Raw genomic sequence first — 20,130 nt, 5'->3', positions numbered from 1 at the left:
TTTAAAAATGACTCCCCATGCACAGTGCTGTCAAATAGTCTATAAATAGTTTTCCTCACACACTGTGCCCAATTCAATATTTCAGTCACAGGGACTGTGTGTGTCCCAGAGCTTTGCTCAAGGACACTATATTGAAATGGAACCTTTGTAGTTCTCCAGGTCATGGGCTGCCCTAATTTGGTTTGAATATGTAACATTTGTTCTGCCACTCAGACTCACATTCTATGTCTCAGGCCTTCGTTTCTTCCATTCACATTCACTGTTTCATTGCATCCATCCATCCATCAATTTCAACCCTTAAAATCTCTAGTATTTACTCTCCCCTCCTCGTCCACACGTCCTCGTTCCCTGCTGGAATCTAAGTACTTGTGCTGTTATCATGGCTCCTGTATTTAGGAGGCTCTGGGTGCCCATGTAGGGGACTAACAGAAGCAGTGCAGACCTTTATAGAGAGACGAGTGATAAGAGTCCTCATACATAAAGACTCTATGAGCAACAGCCTTAACCCAGGAGCACATACACAGAGCAAAGCGGACAGTGAACATGGTGAGTGGACACGGCTTCTTTTTAATGGTTTTGAATATAAAGACAATTAATGTGAATTTAAAATAGGAAGGATTTATAGTGTATATAGAAGCACTGTACACTCTTGAACTAACTCTTCTATTAATATTGTTATTTAATATGAGAACATTTAGCCAATAAAAGCATGCACATTTTCTTGAACATTTTTATTCTGTGACATACGTCTCAAAAAAGTAATTTCAATCAGCTACAGAACATTTTTCAATCAGCTATACACATTTATTGCTGTGTATTTAATGTTATAGGCTGCCTACGCGTGCTTCCAATTATAATTTTAATTTAATTTTTCACAGGCTAGTAAGAAAGCTGCATCTAAGAGGGGGAAAATTGCTCAAAGGGGCTCTTCTAATGTCTTCTCCATGTTTGAGCAATCACAAATACAGGAGTTTAAAGAGGTCAGTCTTTATATTATATGAAAACCAAACTGAACAAAACATTACAGGTTGCTTAACCATCAACATCATATATGTTGGATGTATGCAGTAAGTATATCCAACTTTACTACAATCATGTACTGAAAGTGATATGATAAATAGTATGATAAAAAGCTATATAGGAGGGCACAAGCAGAAGTTGATATCATGCTAGATTGCTTCAATATAACAAATAATCTAGTACAAATGTGACATACATTGTGTGCTTCTCTTTAGGCATTTGGCTGCATAGATCAGAACCGGGATGGAGTTATTAACAAATCTGACTTGAAGGAAACTTATGCACAACTGGGTATAAAATGCATTCGCTGTAGAGTTTCAGAATACTGTTATCTTTCATACAAAACATCATATAAGTAAACAGCTTTTTAGATCAACACTGAGTTCTTTGTTTGTGCAGGGAAGCTGAATGTGAGTGACGAAGAGCTGGAGTCAATGTTAGCAGAGGGAAAAGGGCCCATCAACTTCACTGTCTTTCTCACTCTCTTCGGAGAAAAGCTCAATGGTATGACGGCTGAACTTTCAAGATCTTTCAAGATACGTCTTAAAAGAGGATTTATTATAACTTTGTAATATTCCTATCTCCAAACAGGCACAGACCCAGAGGAAACCATCCTTGCTGCTTTTAAACTCTTCGACCCAAATGCTACAGGAGTTGTCAATAAGGATGAGTAAGTGTACAAAACAAACACACAACAACATTACTGTATTTTACTGTGTTTTAAAAGACAATTGATGTATTTGGTGTCATTTTGTTTCAGGTTTAAGAGGCTGCTAATGAACCAAGCTGATAAATTCACAGGAGAAGAGGTTAATATTTGGATTTAAAAATATTTATGGAATAAAAAATCAATTGATACATACAATGTTTCCCAACTTTATACTGCTATCACAAACAACAGGATTTTAATAGCCCGTGTTATGAGGTGCTGTGATAAGAATGTGTACTTTTAGGAGGATCACTTAGGCGTTGGTCTAATCTACTTGATTCTATTTCAGGTTGACCAGGCTTTTGCAGTCGCTCCAATTGACGTGGCCGGGAATATTGACTATAAATCACTTTGTTACATTATCACGCATGGGGATGAGAAAGAGGAGTCTTGAATAAAAAAAAAAAAATCTTCCATTCATTTGAACTTTGTCATTTCAGTTCTATCTGCAATTGTGTTCATGTCAACCATAATCAGCTTTCATTATTTAAACCTTTGTTTTGAATTTTAAAATGATATTTATAGTTCTGATTGATATAATAAAGGCAATGACTTCAAATATATTGCTTGTTTTCTTTTACTGTGCTGTATGTATTTAATCAAGAGAGAAAAAAATTATATGACATGAAGGCTACAGCTCATTTATTTCAGTTTCATGAAATTACATTCAATCAATATGCAGAATAGATACATATAATTAATTTCATACTATTTCTGAACATAACTGCACATTAGAAAAGACCAAAAGGATGGAACATTTGCTCACTTGTAAATTGTGTCTGTAATTGCTGCCCCCCACAGACAGTTAGTTGAACTGCATTTAGTTACTGGAACTTGCGAGGCCCTTGAATTCTTGGACTAATGGCGCATTTAAAAAAAAAAAAAAAAAAAAACTGGTAACACTTTACAATACGGGTGCACTAATATGCATTAATTCATGCTTAATGTGTTAGTGTATGACTCATGAAGAACTAAATGCAGCAGGAATAATGCATTATGGGCTATTTAAAATAACGTGGGTTTTATATGATCAACTATATTTAGGATAAAGAACCAGAGAATCCAACTTTTTCAGAAAATAAAATGAACATTTTGCCCATTTCTTCCTCATGCCAGCCATTCTAAACCAGTATGGCTTTCTTTAACAAAAAAATACATTTTAAAATGTCTATTTTAATGGAGTTCAATGCCGATTGACCCGAATGTTCTTCAAAATATCGACTTCAGTGTTCAGAAAGAAATGCATAAAGGTTTGGAACGACATGAGGACTAATGACTTAATGAATAATGAATAGGCTATACCTACTAAAATTCATTGTTCAAAAGACTGAAAATTTGTAAAAACAGCTTGCTATACTGTGCATTACTACCAATATAATACAATAAATGTATATAATAATAATAATAATTAATGCAGTTTATATAAATTATATAATTTCGTTTCCTCGAATATAAATTGAGTTTCCTCGAAATGTTTACATTAATTTAAATTAAACCTCGAGAAAGAATTCCTTTGGCTATTTGAATCTTAGAAAGTACGCTAACTACCATATTCTATTAAAATAAAATAGCCTAAATGTTTTAATATAAACTCTATTTATTATTATTATTATTATTAATAACTTCTATGACACATTAAACAGACTTATCTTTCCCCCCCTAGTCTGTCACATAAAGATTACAATAATTCAAATTAGACCTCGACAAACTTTTGCAGATCCATTCCATAGAATTACGACATGCAAATAACCTGTGGATTCCGGAAGTGACACAGACGCGCATGTGCAGAACTGTCAAACGCAACAGCGAAAGAATGGAAACTCAGCGCTAATGTCATCATCGCCACCCTAACACTAAAAACACGGCTCAACTGATGTGACATTCACTTGATTATTTACCTCTCAACCATGGGACCTCGACTTAAACTACGAAAACAACTCTGTTGCTGCATCTCGACTGGGAATCTGCTCTCTTTTCACCCTCAAACATCGGCGTGCTGAATGAAAACAGTCCGCTGGACTCTTTGAGCGCGAGACCTGACAATCCGTGGACTGGAAAAATGTGATTCAGGAAATTCAGGCGTAGTTTCGCTCGTCCGGTTGTTTACACGTTTTTTCGGGCGGGTTTTCTGCATATGTAAAGTACATTTTCATTCGTCGTTGTTTTGGGATTTAATTAACTGTGGGTTGGGAGAGTGACACGTCGCGCGCTAAGCTAATTTAGCATTTATCTCGGGTGATTTAAACGCACAATAATCCGTTTAGTTGGCACGCAACATCTACATACAAAACGCGGGAAATAAAGTTAAAGTTAACAAAAGTCGTGGTGGGTCTGTGTAGCTTTGATTGGCCTGATTTAGAATCAGTTAAAGGTGAAGCGTCACATTAAATTAATTCGACGTTTTCTCGTGGGATGCCTACAGATGGGGTCAGGTGATGTCCTGTAAGTGAACTTCTCAGCGGGCTGTGTTTGTAGAGGATCATGATGGCTCAGCTGGAGAATGGACGTGTGTCGTCTGATGATACTATGAGTGTGATGACTCTGGGTAGTCAGTTTGACGAGGAGAGCTCTTTCGGGTCGGACTCTGAAAACGGATTCACCAACTCGAGACAAATCGACAAGTATGGATTCATCGGAGGAGCCCAGAAGTATTCAACCGAATCGTGAGTGCATTAGTTTACAAGGGTGTTTAGTTGATCTCATCAAATCCTGTTTGTGTTGGTTGATCTGGGTAAGACAGAGTCACGTGATTAAGCATGCTTGGACTTCAATGGGTGTGTGAGTAGTAGGAAAGCATTTGTAAGTAATGTAGTTTACATTCTTGACACAGTTTAACATAGGAATTCAAAACAAAGGAATCTGTGTGGATGAATTAATGTTGCTTAACCTAATTGCCGTGTGTGTGTGTGTGTGTGTGTGTGTGTGTGTGTGTGTTTATTAATAATTGTGCAGCACAATGTTTGGAAAAATAAAGAGCATGCCTTTTCTAAAGATTATAGTATATTTTATTTCTGGTTGCAGGTGTTGACTGTTAATGAAACCACTTAACTTAATAATAATAATAATAATAATAATAATGATTAAGATTTTTTAAATGTTAAAAATGTGATATATATATAATCTGTGATACTTTTTCAGGATTCTTTGATGAATATAAAGTAAAAAAAATAAAATAAAAAAAGAACAGCATTTATTTGGGGTTATGTTTGGGGTCAGTATTTTTCTCTTTCTTTTTTTTGAAAGAAATTAATAATTTTATTCAGCAAGGATGTGTTAAATTGATAAAAAGTGATAGTAAAGATGTATGTTGTTAGAAAAGATTTCTATTTTGAATAAATGCTGTTATTTCTTAACTTTTTATTCATCAATGAATCCTGAAAAAAGTATCACATGTACCAAAAAATATTAAGCAGCGACTGTTTCCAACACTGATAATAAATCAACATATTATAATGATTTCTGAAGGATCATGTGACACTGAAGACTGGAGTAATGATGCTGAAAATTCAGAATGCATCACAAAAATAAATTATATTTGAAAGTATATTAAAATAGAAAACCATTATTTGAAATTGTTTTTCTGTATTATTGATCAAATAAATGCAGGCTTGATGGGCATAAGAGACTTATTTCAAACACATTAAAAATGAGTAATGTTTCCAAACTTTTGACCGGTACTGTGTATACACAGCTCAGGTCTTGTGACTGTTTACATCAAGTAAAATGTTCACACAAAATTAGTCATTGAACTGTTAAAATGTCACTCAGTCAATACATCCCTATATCCTTTTTGCTAAGCACTGCACCACAATCCCTCTCTTAAAAAAAAAAGGTCAACTGGCGGCAGATCAAACTTAAGCAAACGAAATCAAAACAAAGCATGCATTTTCAACTCATCATGATTAACCAATTTTTTTGTACATTTAGTGAATTTGTTTCGTGTAACTCGTTGAACCAGTTTAGACGGATGTAAGAAACTGTCAACTTTCTTTTCACTGGAAGTGGGCATGAACAGTTTTCTGTTAGCTTACATTGATGTGGTTTAAATGGAGTGTCAGGGCGTTTCATCCTCACTTGCTCTGCAGCCAGTTGCAGTCTTGTTAAAGCTTCCTGTCTTTTATCAACGAGACATCTGCCTCAGGTTAGCGTCTTTATTAAAGACTCTGCACAGGACATCACATTCATGTCATTCACAGAGCCGCCTGGATTTGGGATCGTCACCACGTCATTATTAAGAATTAACGGTTTTAAACAGTAGCCTGAGACGGCTGGCAGGCTTGTCTATTCATTGTGAATTGTTAAAGAGAATGGAATAGATGAGTAAGTGATAGTTGTCCCTCTGTACTGAGTGTACGGCCGCTTTCCGTTTCCTGTGGTTTATGGGAGTTCTGGTGCCCTGAGGTTACACCCTCTCTGCCAGCTACCGGAGAGAGACCGGCCCCAAACATAACTCATGGAATCTGCTCTAGGTTCCTCCATTTTTGGTCACAATTGCTCTTGAAAATGAAAAGGAAGTAAAACCTAAGTTGTAGCTCAATAGGAAAAATATTGAAAGAAACATTGCTTTCAGATCAAATTTCTAGTGGTTAAGATTAGTGTCTAAGTAAAGGGGAAGCTAGCTGGTGGTTGGTGTGCTGCCAAACTAATATTTAAATATCTAGGCCACAAAAGCGAAATGGTTTAAATTTGACTCGTGGAAACATAGGTGCAAATATAACAGGCCTATTCCATCCCTATTGTAGCCTTAAATAGTCAGGATGAAAGTTTCTAGTCATTTACTAAATGGCTATTTTAACTACATTAGTCTGCTTAAATTTAATTCTGTCCTTAAATTTCTGATAATTAAGCTCGTTTTTCTCGTTCATAAATTTGTGGTCTGTAAGATAAAAAAAAAAGTTTTTGAAAGTCTCTAATGCTCACCAAGGCTGCGTTTGTTGATCAAAATATAGTGAAAACGGGAATATTGTTAAAAATTATTAATATTTGAAATAACTATTTTCTGTTTGAATCTGTTTTAAAATGTAATTTATTCCTGTGATCAAAGCTGAATTTTCAGCATCGTTACTCCAGTCTTCAGGGTCACATGATCCCTCCAAAATCATTCTGATTTGCTGCTCAAGAAACATTTCTTCTTAAATATTGAAAACAGTTGTGCTGCTTAATTCTTTTCAGAGTTGTAACATTACACATGTCTTTTCTTTCACTTTTGATCAATTTAATGCATCTTTGCTGAAGGATGGTTTTAATTTGATCAACAAATCTTACTGACCCCAAACATTTGAATGGTAGTTCATAAAACATTTCACAATTTGTTATGCCTGCCTCCCTCATTATGACTCATTATAAAATGCAGGTGTGTAAATGAGGAACTCATATTGAAGCTTATATTAGATAACATGATGTCCTTCCTTGCATTGCTTACATTTTGCAATATGCATTCATTTTTATCGGTTACTGTAAAGTATACCATCCATATAAAACATGTGGTAAGGTAGAAACACTTAGCAGCTGTCCATATACCTTGTTTGTAAGAATCTTATTACAGAACTACTGTTGTCTGAATAGTGTTATGGTTGTAATCTGAAAAAAACTTTTTTTTAATGATATACTAGTATTTAAAGGAAGGAATTAAATGTGACGTGTGACATATGTTTGAGGTTTTGTTGAAGTTGAAGGAGCTATTTTAGTCATTGGTTTAGTGGTTGCACAGTTTTTGCTGTGAAAAGCACACTCTTTCTGATGTAGCCTAGTATGTTTTACTAGATTATATGAGTAGTTCACCAAAAAATAAAACATTCTGTCATTATTTACTCCCCCCTCATTTCCTTCCAAACCCTTATGGCTTAATTTCTTTATTTTGTGGAACACAAAAAGAGAAGTTAAGCAGAATGTTTAGGCAGCTATTTTCCATACAATAGGACAGAGGTATTGTAAAAGTAGCAGTAATTTGTATTCATTCACATCACATTTTGCACTTCCGCATATTCAAACTTGATGTTGTGGTGTGATGGGTTATGAGAACCAATAGCATGTGGCATTTTCTTTGATAACCAAATTTGGGGTTCTTATTCTTTCTTTCTTTCTCTCTCTCAAACACACTCACACAGGGCTCAAGAAGTGCCTTTGGAAGTGTTAAGGCACAGGGAAATCAAATGGTTGGATATGCTGAACCACTGGGACAGATGGATCAGTAAAAGGTTCAAGAAGGTAGGAGCTGCCATCGACATTCACTAGATTCTTCAGTCAGTTGTGTTGATTTTCACGGCATGTTCCCAGAAACAGATCAATGATGTCAGATGTTTTCCAGTGCCTTACATGTACGCACTAGAAAGAAAGAGAGAAGGTACACCACCAAACTGTGAAAATATGAGGAAATCATCTCTGTATCAGGGCTTATGGCTTTAAATGATCACTGTTATCTTCTCTTTTATTCCCTTTCTTCTCGTGTTTCCCCATTTTGACTTGCTCAGACAGTCCCCTGCTGTATGGATTAATTAAAAACCTCAGCAGAATGACACCATGACACAATCGTTTCAAAGAGGCCCTGTCTGGACAAGCCTTATTTCACATCAGCTTTCCTTATATGGTCTTCAGTGATGTGTTTATCTATTAGTCTAAGTGTTCACCTCTGTTTTTCTCTTAAGCTTTATAAAGCTTTCACCGGGAGCGAGGCGTCTTCAGGTAAAGACGACGGAAGAGTTTTGCCAGAGGCCGTCTTAACAGTCTTTGTTGCCCTTTTATGTTTGCATGCCTGTATTACTGTGTGTGCTCGTCTTTGTGTCGCACAGAGATTGAAAACAAAGAGACACAATTCTAGGGTTGGGAATTGGAAACCAGATGAATTTCATGACATTTTCATGGCGAATGAAGAATAACGTTACCTGTTAAGTTTTGTCCACTCATGTCCCAGATTAAAATAATTAAATTTGATATACTCTCTTACAGTAGTTGTTCATTTCAAAGCATTTAAAATGATTTAAATTCACTAGATTATGGAAAAATAGACATTACTATATTATTGAATTTATATACTGCATGGTCATCATAAGTTCACACTTCTAAAAAGATTTGTATTATTTATTAACTCTATTCTTTTTAAAATCTAAAAAGGGATGCAAGATATAACTGTATAGTTACTGTATTAGAGGCCAGTATTAGGGATTTTTTTTACATTTATAGGTATCTGCCGATATTGGATAATTCATTATGCATGTTCATTTTTCCTTTTACATTAACATTACTTTTGCTGTTATCTAATGCTCACTTGAAGTTATTCTTTTAAATGTTAATAATTAAATAACACTGTTAAAATCAATCTTTAGAAAATCTTATGTTGTGATGCTTAAAGTGCCCCATTATGCTTTTTGATTTTTTCCTTTCATGCAGTGTGTAATAAAGCTGTTTGTGAATGTAAAAGGTCTGCAAAGTTTAAAAGATCACGGCAAATAAAGTTATTGTCTCTTAAAAGATATAAACGATTCTTAACTGCCGGCGAAGTAATACAGACCAGCCTCATCTCACTCACTCGTCTAATTCGCTCCGGTTAAATAGTGCTTGTATTGCACATAATGTGACTAATTCCCGTTTTGCTAAATCCTCTGCGTACTGCGCTTAAATGGTTAAATACAAACAGAATTGACAAAATGCTTGTCTTTGTAAGTATTCAGTTAAACACCGTCAGTTTTGGAACATAAATAGTTGAGCGAAAAGGCATGTTGTGTAAAAGTATATTGGGTCTGTGCGTAAACTCTTAAAGTGACAGCAGCCTAATAAACCTGCAGATGTCCGTCATGTTAATCAAAGAACAAAAGACAAAGAAAATCACTCTCTGCTCTTGACTGAATAACTTTTGTAACTTTAATTGTAAGCATTAATCTGTATTTGATATTTACAATGAAGACTATTCAGTGTTATTTTACATTTAATTACTTTAATTTCTGTAGTTTTTCTTACCTAAATACTAACCTACTGTTAGACACACTTGAAAAATCGGAAACGCCAATGGAAATTGCAATCAGTGCATCATACCGGTGCATCCCTAGAAAGAATACAAAGACAATAAACAGACAGTACAGTGTTCTGTTGGATTGGCCTCTAATTGCATGTAACTACAAAACGTATAGTGTGGCCAGGTTGTTCGACAAGAATCTTTAGGGAACCTGAATCAAGTAGAATCAGTGCCAGCAAGGGTAAATTCCTTATGATTCCCATCCCTACTAAATACATATTTTATTATTGCTGTTTGCTGATGCAAGGAGACTGGGCTGTTTTATAATCACAAAGATTTGTCCAGTGGCTTCTGTGTTGAAGGGATAGTGACACATTTGTGTTAACCATTTAAAATGACATCTAGATTACAGTGTGTAATCACTGTGAATGCATGCTGGTCCCTGCTTATCTGAAGATTACTGAGTCAGCGTGTGACGTTCAGACCTCTGTCACCCGCAGGTGCGACTGCGATGTCAGAAAGGAATCCCACCGTCATTGCGAGGCAGGGCCTGGCTGTACCTGTCAGGTGGAAAAGTGAAAAGAGAGCAAAACGTCGGGAAGTTCAATGTGAGTCAGTCAGGTCTACACATACTTGATTACAGTTGATTTGTAGTGGTTGCATTAGATGTGTCATTTTGCATTTCTTACTGTAGAGCTTCTCAACCTGGGAGCTGCAACCTTACTACGATATATAGATGTGTTAAACCCATGTATTTCTTGTGCTTAAACTGTTGTATGACATTTGGCCACAAAATCACAAGAATATAGGTTGCTGGACAAGAAACAATAGGATCTGTCTTACAGTTTATAACTGTGAAATGAACTTGTGGATTGTGTCGTTGTTGAGTAGGAGCTGGATAGCATGGCTGGAGACCCTAAGTGGATTGATGTGATAGAGAGAGATCTACACAGACAGTTCCCCTTCCATGAGATGTTTGTGTCCCGAGGAGGTCATGGGTCAGTCTTCTATTATTATTCTTTTAAATTATATACAGTATTATATTCACACACACATTTAAACAGGCAAACAGACAAATACATATATATATATATATGTATATATATATGTGTGTGTGTGTGTGTTTATTTATTTATTTATTTATTTATTTAAATTATTATATTTTAAATATTTTTAAGAAATGAATACTTCTATTCGGCAAATGCATTAAGTTGGTCAAAAGTGACAGTTAAGGCATTTATAATGTAAATAAAATACAATTTTAAATAAATACTGTTCTTTTTAAATTTCTATAATGTATTACTGTTTACACAAAAAATAAATAAGCAGCACAACTGTTTTCAACAGTGATTATTCTTGAAATTATTCTAAGAAATTATTCTTGTGCATCAAATCAGCATATTAAAATTATTTCTGAAGGATCATGTGACATTGAAGACTGGAGTAATAATGCTAAAGCTTTTGTCTTCACATGAATAAATACAATTTTAAAATATATTCATATAGAAAATAAAATGTACTTGACCAACACCAAATATTTAAACAGTTGTGCATATATATATATATATATATATATATATATATATATATATATATATATATATTATTAAATAAAATGTATGGAAACAGTACAGGTTATATCTGTTTTTGCATAGTAAGTACACCAGTTCCAATGTGCTTGTGTTTGTGTGTTTTTGAGCAGGCAGCAGGACCTGTTCCGGGTGTTGAAGGCTTACACCCTATACAGACCGGATGAGGGTTACTGTCAGGCTCAGGCTCCTATAGCAGCAGTGCTTCTGATGCACATGCCTGCTGAGGTAAAAATGATAATTTGTGTGCAGCGCTTATTTGTGTGCACATTCTTATTAGAATCAGTAATACTTAAGTAATGATTGAAATGACAAATCGTGTTTGTTTATTGTGTGTATTCAGGATGCATTTTGGGGTCTGGTTCAGATTTGTGAGAAGTACCTCCCTGGATACTACAGCGCGGGCCTGGTAAGACCTGTTACTTGCTATTTAAGAAATAAATATTACTAATCAAATCTAATCCATAAAGGGGAGACAAGAAGTGCTTGTCGGGTGAGAACAAGATTTAAACTGGATAATTAGACTAATTTTGCAACAACACTTGTTATTGAACTGAATTGTATCAACATTGAACTGACTTGAGCTGAATAATTACACTATTCAGGGTTTTTTCTGGGTTAAAATGTTCTACAGTGGTGGCGGACGAACACGGTCATCCACACACACAGTACAAAGTACCCTACCCATGTGAACTGCAAGCCCAGTACTGACAATAAATCCAAAATAAATGCAAAGACAGGTTGTAATATTATCTTTTTCTATTTATGCATGAAATAAAAAATAATCACTGTCAGGACCAGCGTTGGGAGTAGCACATAACACGTTACGCGAGTTATGTAATCAGATTACTTTTCCAAGTAACTACTAAAGTAACACATTACTTTTAATTTATATTACTATTCTTCTACACTTGAGAATAGCAGCACAGCTTAAAAGGTTTGTTTGAGCTGAATTTGCATTTCCTTCAGCCTGAGGGTTATTCATTTCACTTTTGGTGTGGAAGGGACTTTACATTTGCCAAAAATAAAACTTTTGTTTGTTTTTGTTATTAAAAACAAACAAACAAGCAAGCCCAGCCCAGATTAGAAAAAGTTACGCAACACATTACTGTCCATAAAAAGTAACTAAGTAATGCAGTTAGTTACTTTTTTAAGGAATAACACAATCATGTAAAGCATTACTTTTAAAAATTTTGTCACATTAAATGATTAAATAAATATTTGGCGGGACAACAATTCATTTTGACGGCCACCAAAATATTTTCAATGCAGAAAAAACTATTGTTTTTTTGTAGAGCTACGTATAGCCTAATTGAACTTGTTTCAAAATTGATGTTTCAACATTGACACTGCTATTGAACTGAATTGAAACAACATTAAATTGAGCTGAATAATGACACTTATCTTTTGTAGAGCTGAAATCTAATTTATTTAATATTTGATCAATTTTACAACATTAAAGGGTTAGTTCACCCAAAAATGAAAATTTCATTATTTACTTACCCTCATGTCATTCCAAATCTGTAAGACTTCATCTTCGAAACACAAAAGAAGATATTTTTACTGAAATCTAAGAGCTTTCTGTCCCTCCATTGACAGCCTGTGCAACTGATACTTTGACACATCAAAACGTTAATAAAGAGATTGTAAAACTAATCTTAATTTTCAAAAGACACAAGAACACTTTATATGATTGAATTTAAGCTTTTATTCACATATAAACACTGATCAGCGAACATAAACAGAAGCTTAACCGAACCTGCATGATGTGCAAGAACAAACCTCATTGGTTCTTGCAGAAGCTCAAACGTGCTGTGTAACACGAGAATGATCCTCATTGATTCTCGCATGTCAAGCGAACATGTGTGAGCTTCCATTTACTGATGTGTGAGTTGATGATTGTTTATATGTGATTTAAAAGCCTAAATACAATCTGTTTATCATATAAAGCGATCAATTCTCTTTAGAACATTTGGACAAAACCGCTCAATTCATATGGATTAGTTTTACAATCTCTTTATGAACTTTTTAAAGCGTCAAAGTGTCAGATGCGTGGACTGTAAATGGAGGGACAGAAATCTCTTGGATTTAATTAAAAATATCTTCATTTGTGTTCCAAAGATGAATGGAAGTCTTACAGGTTTGGAACGACATGAGGGCGAGTAAATGATGACAGAATTTTCATTTTTGGGTGAACTAACCCTTTCACAGTTATTGTCCAGTTATTTCAAAGTAATTAATAAAAGGCTACTTTGAAACAATCTGTATTGTATAAAGCACTATATAAATAAATGTGACTTTAATTGTGAGATCTACCTGACATTGTGTTTAAAAGTTATGTGTTGATTGCATGATAGAAGATCTAATGACGATTGCACATTATGAAGTGCCTACATTTTACAACCATTTACCAGAACATTTCAGTGAAGAGCAAGTGGAGGAAGACTAAGTATTATGAACTTCATAGTTTTAGGTAATAGAAACCTTATCTGTGTTCCTCAGACACGTTCTCTGGCTCATAGTTTGCATTCTATTCATAGCATTCATATCTAAAGTTCCTTGTTTTCAATCTGCAAACATTGGGTCATGTTTTTGAGACAAAGTCTGCCATAGGTGCCAGCAAAATCACTACAAAACTTCTTTTGTTCTTTGCTCAAATGTGTTGTAAGCAGCACAAGAGTAGAGTATAAATATCTGTGGTTTCCAAAGGGGAAAACATATAATATAATCTTTCAATATAATCTATGATCGCCTTAAGCATGTAAATGTAGAATTGCTGCTGTAAATAATTGCCTGACAGACCAATGAACTGTATAATTGAAAAAAATGACACTGTTACTTCCAAGTCAACGAAAAAACCTCCACCGTCTTAATTCAGTTGTTTGTTTGTGTTGTAGGAGGCCATACAGTTGGATGGACTGATCTTAAATGCGTTATTAAAGCGTGTGAGTCCTCCGGCGTATCGGCACCTTGAGAAACACAAGATAGAGCCCATCCTCTACATGACGGAGTGGTACATGTGTGCATTTTCCAGAACTCTACCCTGGTCGTCTGTGCTCAGAGTGTGGGACATGTTCCTGTGTGACGGTCAGATTCACTTACACATATTACCACACAGGCAGGCTTGTCATCATCTCTCTGACTGTATTTTTCTTTCGTCCTTTCAATAGGAGTGAAGATAATGTTCCGTGTTGGGCTTGTGTTGCTGAAATGCATGCTGGGATCTCGTGAGAAACTGAAGGCTTGTCCTGGTCAGTATGAGACTATGGAGCTTCTTCGAGCCCTGGAGCCGCAATACATGCAGGAGGGCTTCCTCGTCCATCAGGTAGCAAACGCACACTCTCACGCTGTTGTGCTGCTTTTGGGTTTTGAGTAGATATAATCAAAATTAATTTTTTATTTTTATTTAATAAGTGAAATATATACCAATTCTTTTTATACTTATGTGTATGATACCTGATATGTAGAACCAGTATTTAACACATGGGTTACGTTTAGAGCATGAAGTAACCTGTGTGTCAGTATTAAATTATTTGCATATTTTGGAGCTTTGGTGTGCCAACTTTTTTCTGCTTTTTATTATTTCTTTTGTCGAGCACCCAACCCTGAGCACTTTTTTTTTGCTGGTGATGTGCCTGCTTTGGTCTTGTTTTTAACTAAATAATAAGTACAATAAAACTACAACAATAAAATACAATAATGGTAATCCTTATACTATCAATATTCACTCATTTGAAATTTTAGGGCTTATTCATTTCATCATTAATACAGTAAAAGCAGTAATATTGTGAAATATGTTTGCAATTTAAAGGGGCATTTCACCCATTTGAACATTGTTTTTTATTTAAAGTGGGTCATATATGTAGTCGAAATGTAAAAGAAATTTTGAATTTGGTGCCTTTGTGACCGAGAAAAGACAAAAAATAACTTCAGGACGCATTTGTATGAAAGACAACAACTCCCACAATGCACCACACTGCACAGCTCCGCAAGCCACTCCCACTAATCCAGAAAGCGCATATCTGCCTATAAGTGAAATCACTCTTCCGTCTACAAGGCTAGCTACCACCAGAGCTTGAAATTAATTTCACATTCACACAAAATGTCTAGTTAGTTGGCGAACTCATTAGTGCATTACTCCTCGTTTGTATTTCTTTCGAAAAGGTGAATTATTGCATGGTACCTGGATGTTCAGTCAGAACATATGCGGTGCGAAACTAGGAAACTAGTTCACAACACAAACGTCCGTGTCCTCGTCTGATTCAGAGATTTCGTCCAGGAGAAATTGTCATCGTTGAAATTCTTTGCCGCAGACGGACTCTATCTCTGTGTTCGTAGTTGCATCTTACAGTCTATGAGTTGCATAGTGAGATCACCGGCGCCACCAGTCCGCCCTAACTCGAGCCAGTCCGGGCTCCTCGTCCGCGGCAGGCAGGTCTTCTGCCTCGGCTGCTCTTCGCTATAATGCGGCTTGTAAAGGTAGCCACAAATACCTGATTCAAGCATCAGACTTCCGAAATCCTCTTCTTCTATATCATATTGAGCACTCTCCTCCGCTATTGTCATAACTGTACATCTGTCTCCACAGCGTCTGTTAGCTTAGCTTCAAACAAGATGGAGGATGTTGCTTTCAGTTTCAGAGAGTAAAGTCCCACCCACTGATCTGTAATAGGTCTGTAGCGTGAGCGGGTCCCGCCCCCTGGGAAAGATGAGGAACGAGTGCTTGTAGTCTCAACAGAAATCCCCCCCTCTTACACTTCCTCCTACAATGACGCAAAATGACGATTTTTGCGTCATTGTAGGAGGAAGTGTAAGAGGTAAATAACGGATTTCTCCCGTCTCAGGGGAAAATGAGAGAGTGTTGCACGACCATTCAATAGTATGACTGGGTTTCTAACAAAGCAAAGCTTAATGCAAATGGGTGAAGTGGTTAAAATGGTAAAATAGTTTTCTATTCTAATATATTTTAAAATGTAACTTATTCCTGTGATGACAACGGTGAATTTTCAGCAGCCTATTCTAGTCTTCAGTGTCACATGATCCTTCAGAAATCATCCTTCAAGTAACAATCTGCAATCCGCAATACATGTTTTTCAGGATTCTATTATGAACATTTATTCACAATATTATAAATGTATTTACTCTCACTTTTGAACAATTTTAAAGCATTCTAGCACAATAAAAATAGTAATTAATGAATAAAACAAAAAAATCTTACAGACCCCACATTTTTTAACAGTAGTCTAGAATAATTTTTATCGAAAATCAACTTTTCGTGTTAAACTAAAGGTTTAGGTTTTATAAATCTGAAGCTCACTTGTTCACTTCATACACTCATGAGTTTTGCTTAAGTGGATTTTGTACCAAAAAAAACCTGACTGGATATTTTATTGTCATAATCTCACAATTTTTCAGGTAAAGACACTGACATTACAAATAGGAAACAAAGATTCAAAGCGAACTGTTTGGTTTTAAATTAAACTCATCAAACACGTCAAATTAATTACATAATGTTATTAATATGAACATTGCATTAACTGAGTTACTTGCCTGTGAAAAGCGCTGTTAAGAGTTGAAAGCAACATAACACCATTTTTTGGTGCTATTCTGTTTTCTTTTCTTTTCTTTTTTTTACCAGATATTAAATTAATAACTGATAATAAACAGGTTTTATTGGTAGGAGCTTTTATGAACATGACAACTATACTATGATGATAATGAATCTTCTCTTCTGCACATGCAGGTGTTAGAGCTGCCTATATCCGCTCGGGATGTTGAACGAGAGCACCGCATGCAGCTCAAGCGCTGGCGGAAAACCCACGGCGAACTCAGCTACAAGTCCCCTCCCAGAATGCACGGCGCTCAGGCCATCATGGCTGCCGAGCCACACTCCCGCCAAGACCTCCGTCAGAACCCCACCATCGTCGTTCAGTATCCCCTGCACCCAGACACTAAATCCGATTTCGCTCGCATCAGGAAAAGAAGCACTATCCGAAAAGCCCCCTTTCCATTGGACGTCCCCAATCCGTATGCCTTACCAACAGACCCCAGATCAGACCCTCTTAAAAATAAAGCACAAGACACAGCCTCAGACAACCAGTCCAAGCGTCCTCCTCTATCACTACAGCAATCCCTCCTCACTACACCCGAGAAGACGGAACCTTCCTCTGATCCACCAGCCTCTGTCATCCCAACCCCAAATCCATCTCCCTCTGTCATCCCAACCCCAAATCCATCTCCAAGTCTTTCTCGCACCCCTCCACCTCCCCGAACCTCACCGGACCCCAATCCCACACACCCCACCGAGCTCCCTCACTCCTCCCACCCGGAAATCACAGCCGCGCCACTTCCTATCCCTAAAAACTCAAGCAACACCAACAACTCAGCCCACCTTAAAGATCCTCCACCCACTACAGACTCCACTCCGCTTCTTCCAGACGACGCACCTGTGAACGGAGACTCGGTCGCCGCTCCCACAGTTCCCGGTTTACGTCACTCGTTTGAGAGCGTGGGTTCAGAGGACACGTACCTGTAGCTCTCACCTCAACGGTCAGGGAGAAATTGAATGCAGTATTGGGAACCAGCAGCCGCTTTACGCATCAGAGCAAGGTGGGAGGAAAAAACTGTGAATGTATTTTGATGTTTTGGAGGCGATCAATACAGTTCGGAAAAATCTTTGCCGTCAGTATCTTGACTTCAGGAATATATCGAGCTTAACGACAAGAAGGATCAAATGACATAAAGACAGCCGCGACTTCATTTCATTTCACTTCCTTATTTTTCTGTGCTGGTCCGTAAACGGACTCCACAGTGTATTAAAAGTGCAAAAAAGATCTGGATATTAGTTCTTCCATTATTCCTCAATCATAAGCAGAACAGACATTATAATCAAAAATGTTTGGCTTGTTATTGTGTTATTCGCTGCTTAACAATATAAGGTCATGTTGCAAGAAATGATAAAAATGTGTGATTCGCCCATCTAACAGTTTTATGTTTATAACCACTCTTTCGACCACTATTATAAGAGTTTGTATTCTTTTTCAGCATCACTTAACCATTTTAACTTGTGCAACACATTAAGAGCAAAGGAGCATTTCTTGTTTCAACATCATGTCTGTTACCACAGAATGTAAGTGAACTGAAAACATAAATTAGAAGCAATTTAAGTTGTAATATCCTTAAACTTCACTTTTCAGAAACAAAATGTGCAAAAATTGTGTCACTGGGACACTTTTGTACCTTATCTACCCCTAAAAGGTGTGTATTAGTACACATTAGAATAGTAATATTTACCATTTTTGGGGTAAATAAAGTATAAAGTTGTCCCTTTAAGGTTATTACCCCGTGACAAGTTTTTTGAGTATCTGAGTATCTTTTCATCAAAAAAAAAACTGATTTCTGGTATAAAATTGGTATCACAAATGTAGTAGATGTGATGTTGAAATAATTTTTGATTGTCCCTTTAACACACCTGATGTATTTATTTTGTTGCTAATATGAGAGAAACTGAAGACCTATTTCATATTTCATGAAACCTACTCCATCTCAAGCCACCAGATGGCGCTCATTCCTTACACATGATTCATTGCATTTGCTCAGCGATGTCAACCTGTTACATTGGGAGTTTATTTAGATTCGTAGATACTTGTACAATCATCATCTGTGAAGAGAAGTATGTTACAAAACAGCTAAAACAAGCTTGGTTTTTCTTTTCTTTTTTTTTGGACATGTTATAGGGAGTCATTTTTATTTACGTTACATTTTAATAATAGCTATTCTGTTTCAGCTTCATCTTATATTTTCTTTTCTTTCTCTGAACTAATGGGAGCACTGTTTGATTTATTTTTTAAATGATGCTTAATTACTCTGGCAAAAACTTTGATTTGAGTGTCTAATATTTAATCACTCCTCAACAACTGACTGTCAACTCTATGTAGATTTTGTACAAATAAAAGCACTTCTAATAAGAGCATTTATTTGTGTGCTGGACGAAGGCGCCGTTTCCCACTGGGTCACAGGACGTGTCTGTTTTCTGTCACTGCTGCGCTTCAATTATCGTAAGGAAAGCCATCAAAGAGGCCGCTGTAAGCCGAAACCTTAATGCTTTGGGTCATCTGCGATGGCCTGTGCAAAGTAGCAAATTAGAGAGCGTCTTTCTTTTTTTTTCTGTCGGAGGTCTAAACCCATGTCTCTGGTCACAAATTACCAGTGACAACTGCCAACTGGAGCTTTACGCAAACTGCTGCTTTATGACCATCATATCCACTGGCATGAGTATTAGCTCTGTGCAAAAACACGTCTTATTTCTGCTATTTATTTGGGTTAGTATGAATTTGTTTGTGAGTCTCTTATGCTCATCAAGGCTGCATTTACTAGCTCAAAAATGCAGTAAAATTACTAATATTGTGAAATATTATTACTATTTAAAAGAGTAGTTTTATGTTTGAATATATTTTAAAATGTAATTCATTTCTGTGAATTTTCCACATCATTTCTCCAGTCTTCAGTGTCACATGATCCTTCAGAAATCAGTCTAATATTTTGAACACATTTATCTTCTTTTAATCAATGTTGAAAACAACTAATTAATATTTTTGTGGAAACCATGATATATATTTTTGTTTCTTTTAGGATTATTTGATTAATTGATAGCATTTATTTGAAATTGAAATCTTTTGTAACTTTAAAAATGTATTTCCTGACATTTTGTTAAATTTCATATACTGAATAATGAAAAACAAATTCTGATCCCAAACTTTTTAACTGTAGAAGGTTTAAATGACTGCTAAAAACATCAAATTATTGTAAGTCAAGTGTTTCAAAGCAGCTTTACAGTGATAAACAGGAAAATAATAATCAATTAT

The 20,130-nt window shown here is 35.9% G+C and overlaps 2 protein-coding genes across 3 annotated transcripts; both read left to right on the top strand.

Annotated features, from left to right (window-relative positions):
- Positions 1-420: 420 nt before the first annotated feature.
- On the top strand, positions 421-3,123 carry myl7 (myosin, light chain 7, regulatory). The gene is made up of 7 exons (XM_079898085.1): positions 421-546; positions 879-980; positions 1,236-1,311; positions 1,420-1,524; positions 1,612-1,690; positions 1,781-1,829; positions 2,019-3,123. Exons 1-7 carry the CDS (start codon positions 544-546, stop codon positions 2,121-2,123), a joined length of 519 nt encoding a protein of 172 aa, XP_079754211.1. The 5' UTR covers positions 421-543; the 3' UTR covers positions 2,124-3,123.
- A 376-nt stretch (positions 3,124-3,499) lies between these two features.
- tbc1d10aa (TBC1 domain family, member 10Aa) lies at positions 3,500-19,237 on the top strand. Of its 2 annotated transcripts, XM_079897949.1 has the most exons (10): positions 3,967-4,054; positions 4,152-4,392; positions 7,837-7,936; positions 10,178-10,285; positions 10,569-10,675; positions 11,380-11,494; positions 11,610-11,675; positions 14,164-14,353; positions 14,437-14,591; positions 17,010-19,237. In XM_079897949.1, exons 2-10 carry the CDS (start codon positions 4,211-4,213, stop codon positions 17,799-17,801), a joined length of 1,815 nt encoding a protein of 604 aa, XP_079754075.1. In that variant the 5' UTR covers positions 3,967-4,054; positions 4,152-4,210; the 3' UTR covers positions 17,802-19,237. The 2 variants fall into 2 exon arrangements, with proteins under 2 accessions (XP_079754074.1, XP_079754075.1); XM_079897948.1 differs by having other exon boundaries at positions 3,500-4,392.
- The last annotated feature ends 893 nt before the right edge of the window (positions 19,238-20,130 follow it).

This window comes from Squalius cephalus (assembly GCF_949319135.1).
Source record: "Squalius cephalus genome assembly, chromosome: 16".
Taxonomy (NCBI): domain Eukaryota; kingdom Metazoa; phylum Chordata; class Actinopteri; order Cypriniformes; family Leuciscidae; genus Squalius; species Squalius cephalus.
Note: the sequence above shows the minus strand (reverse complement) of the source record. Positions and strands in the feature narration are given on the sequence as shown.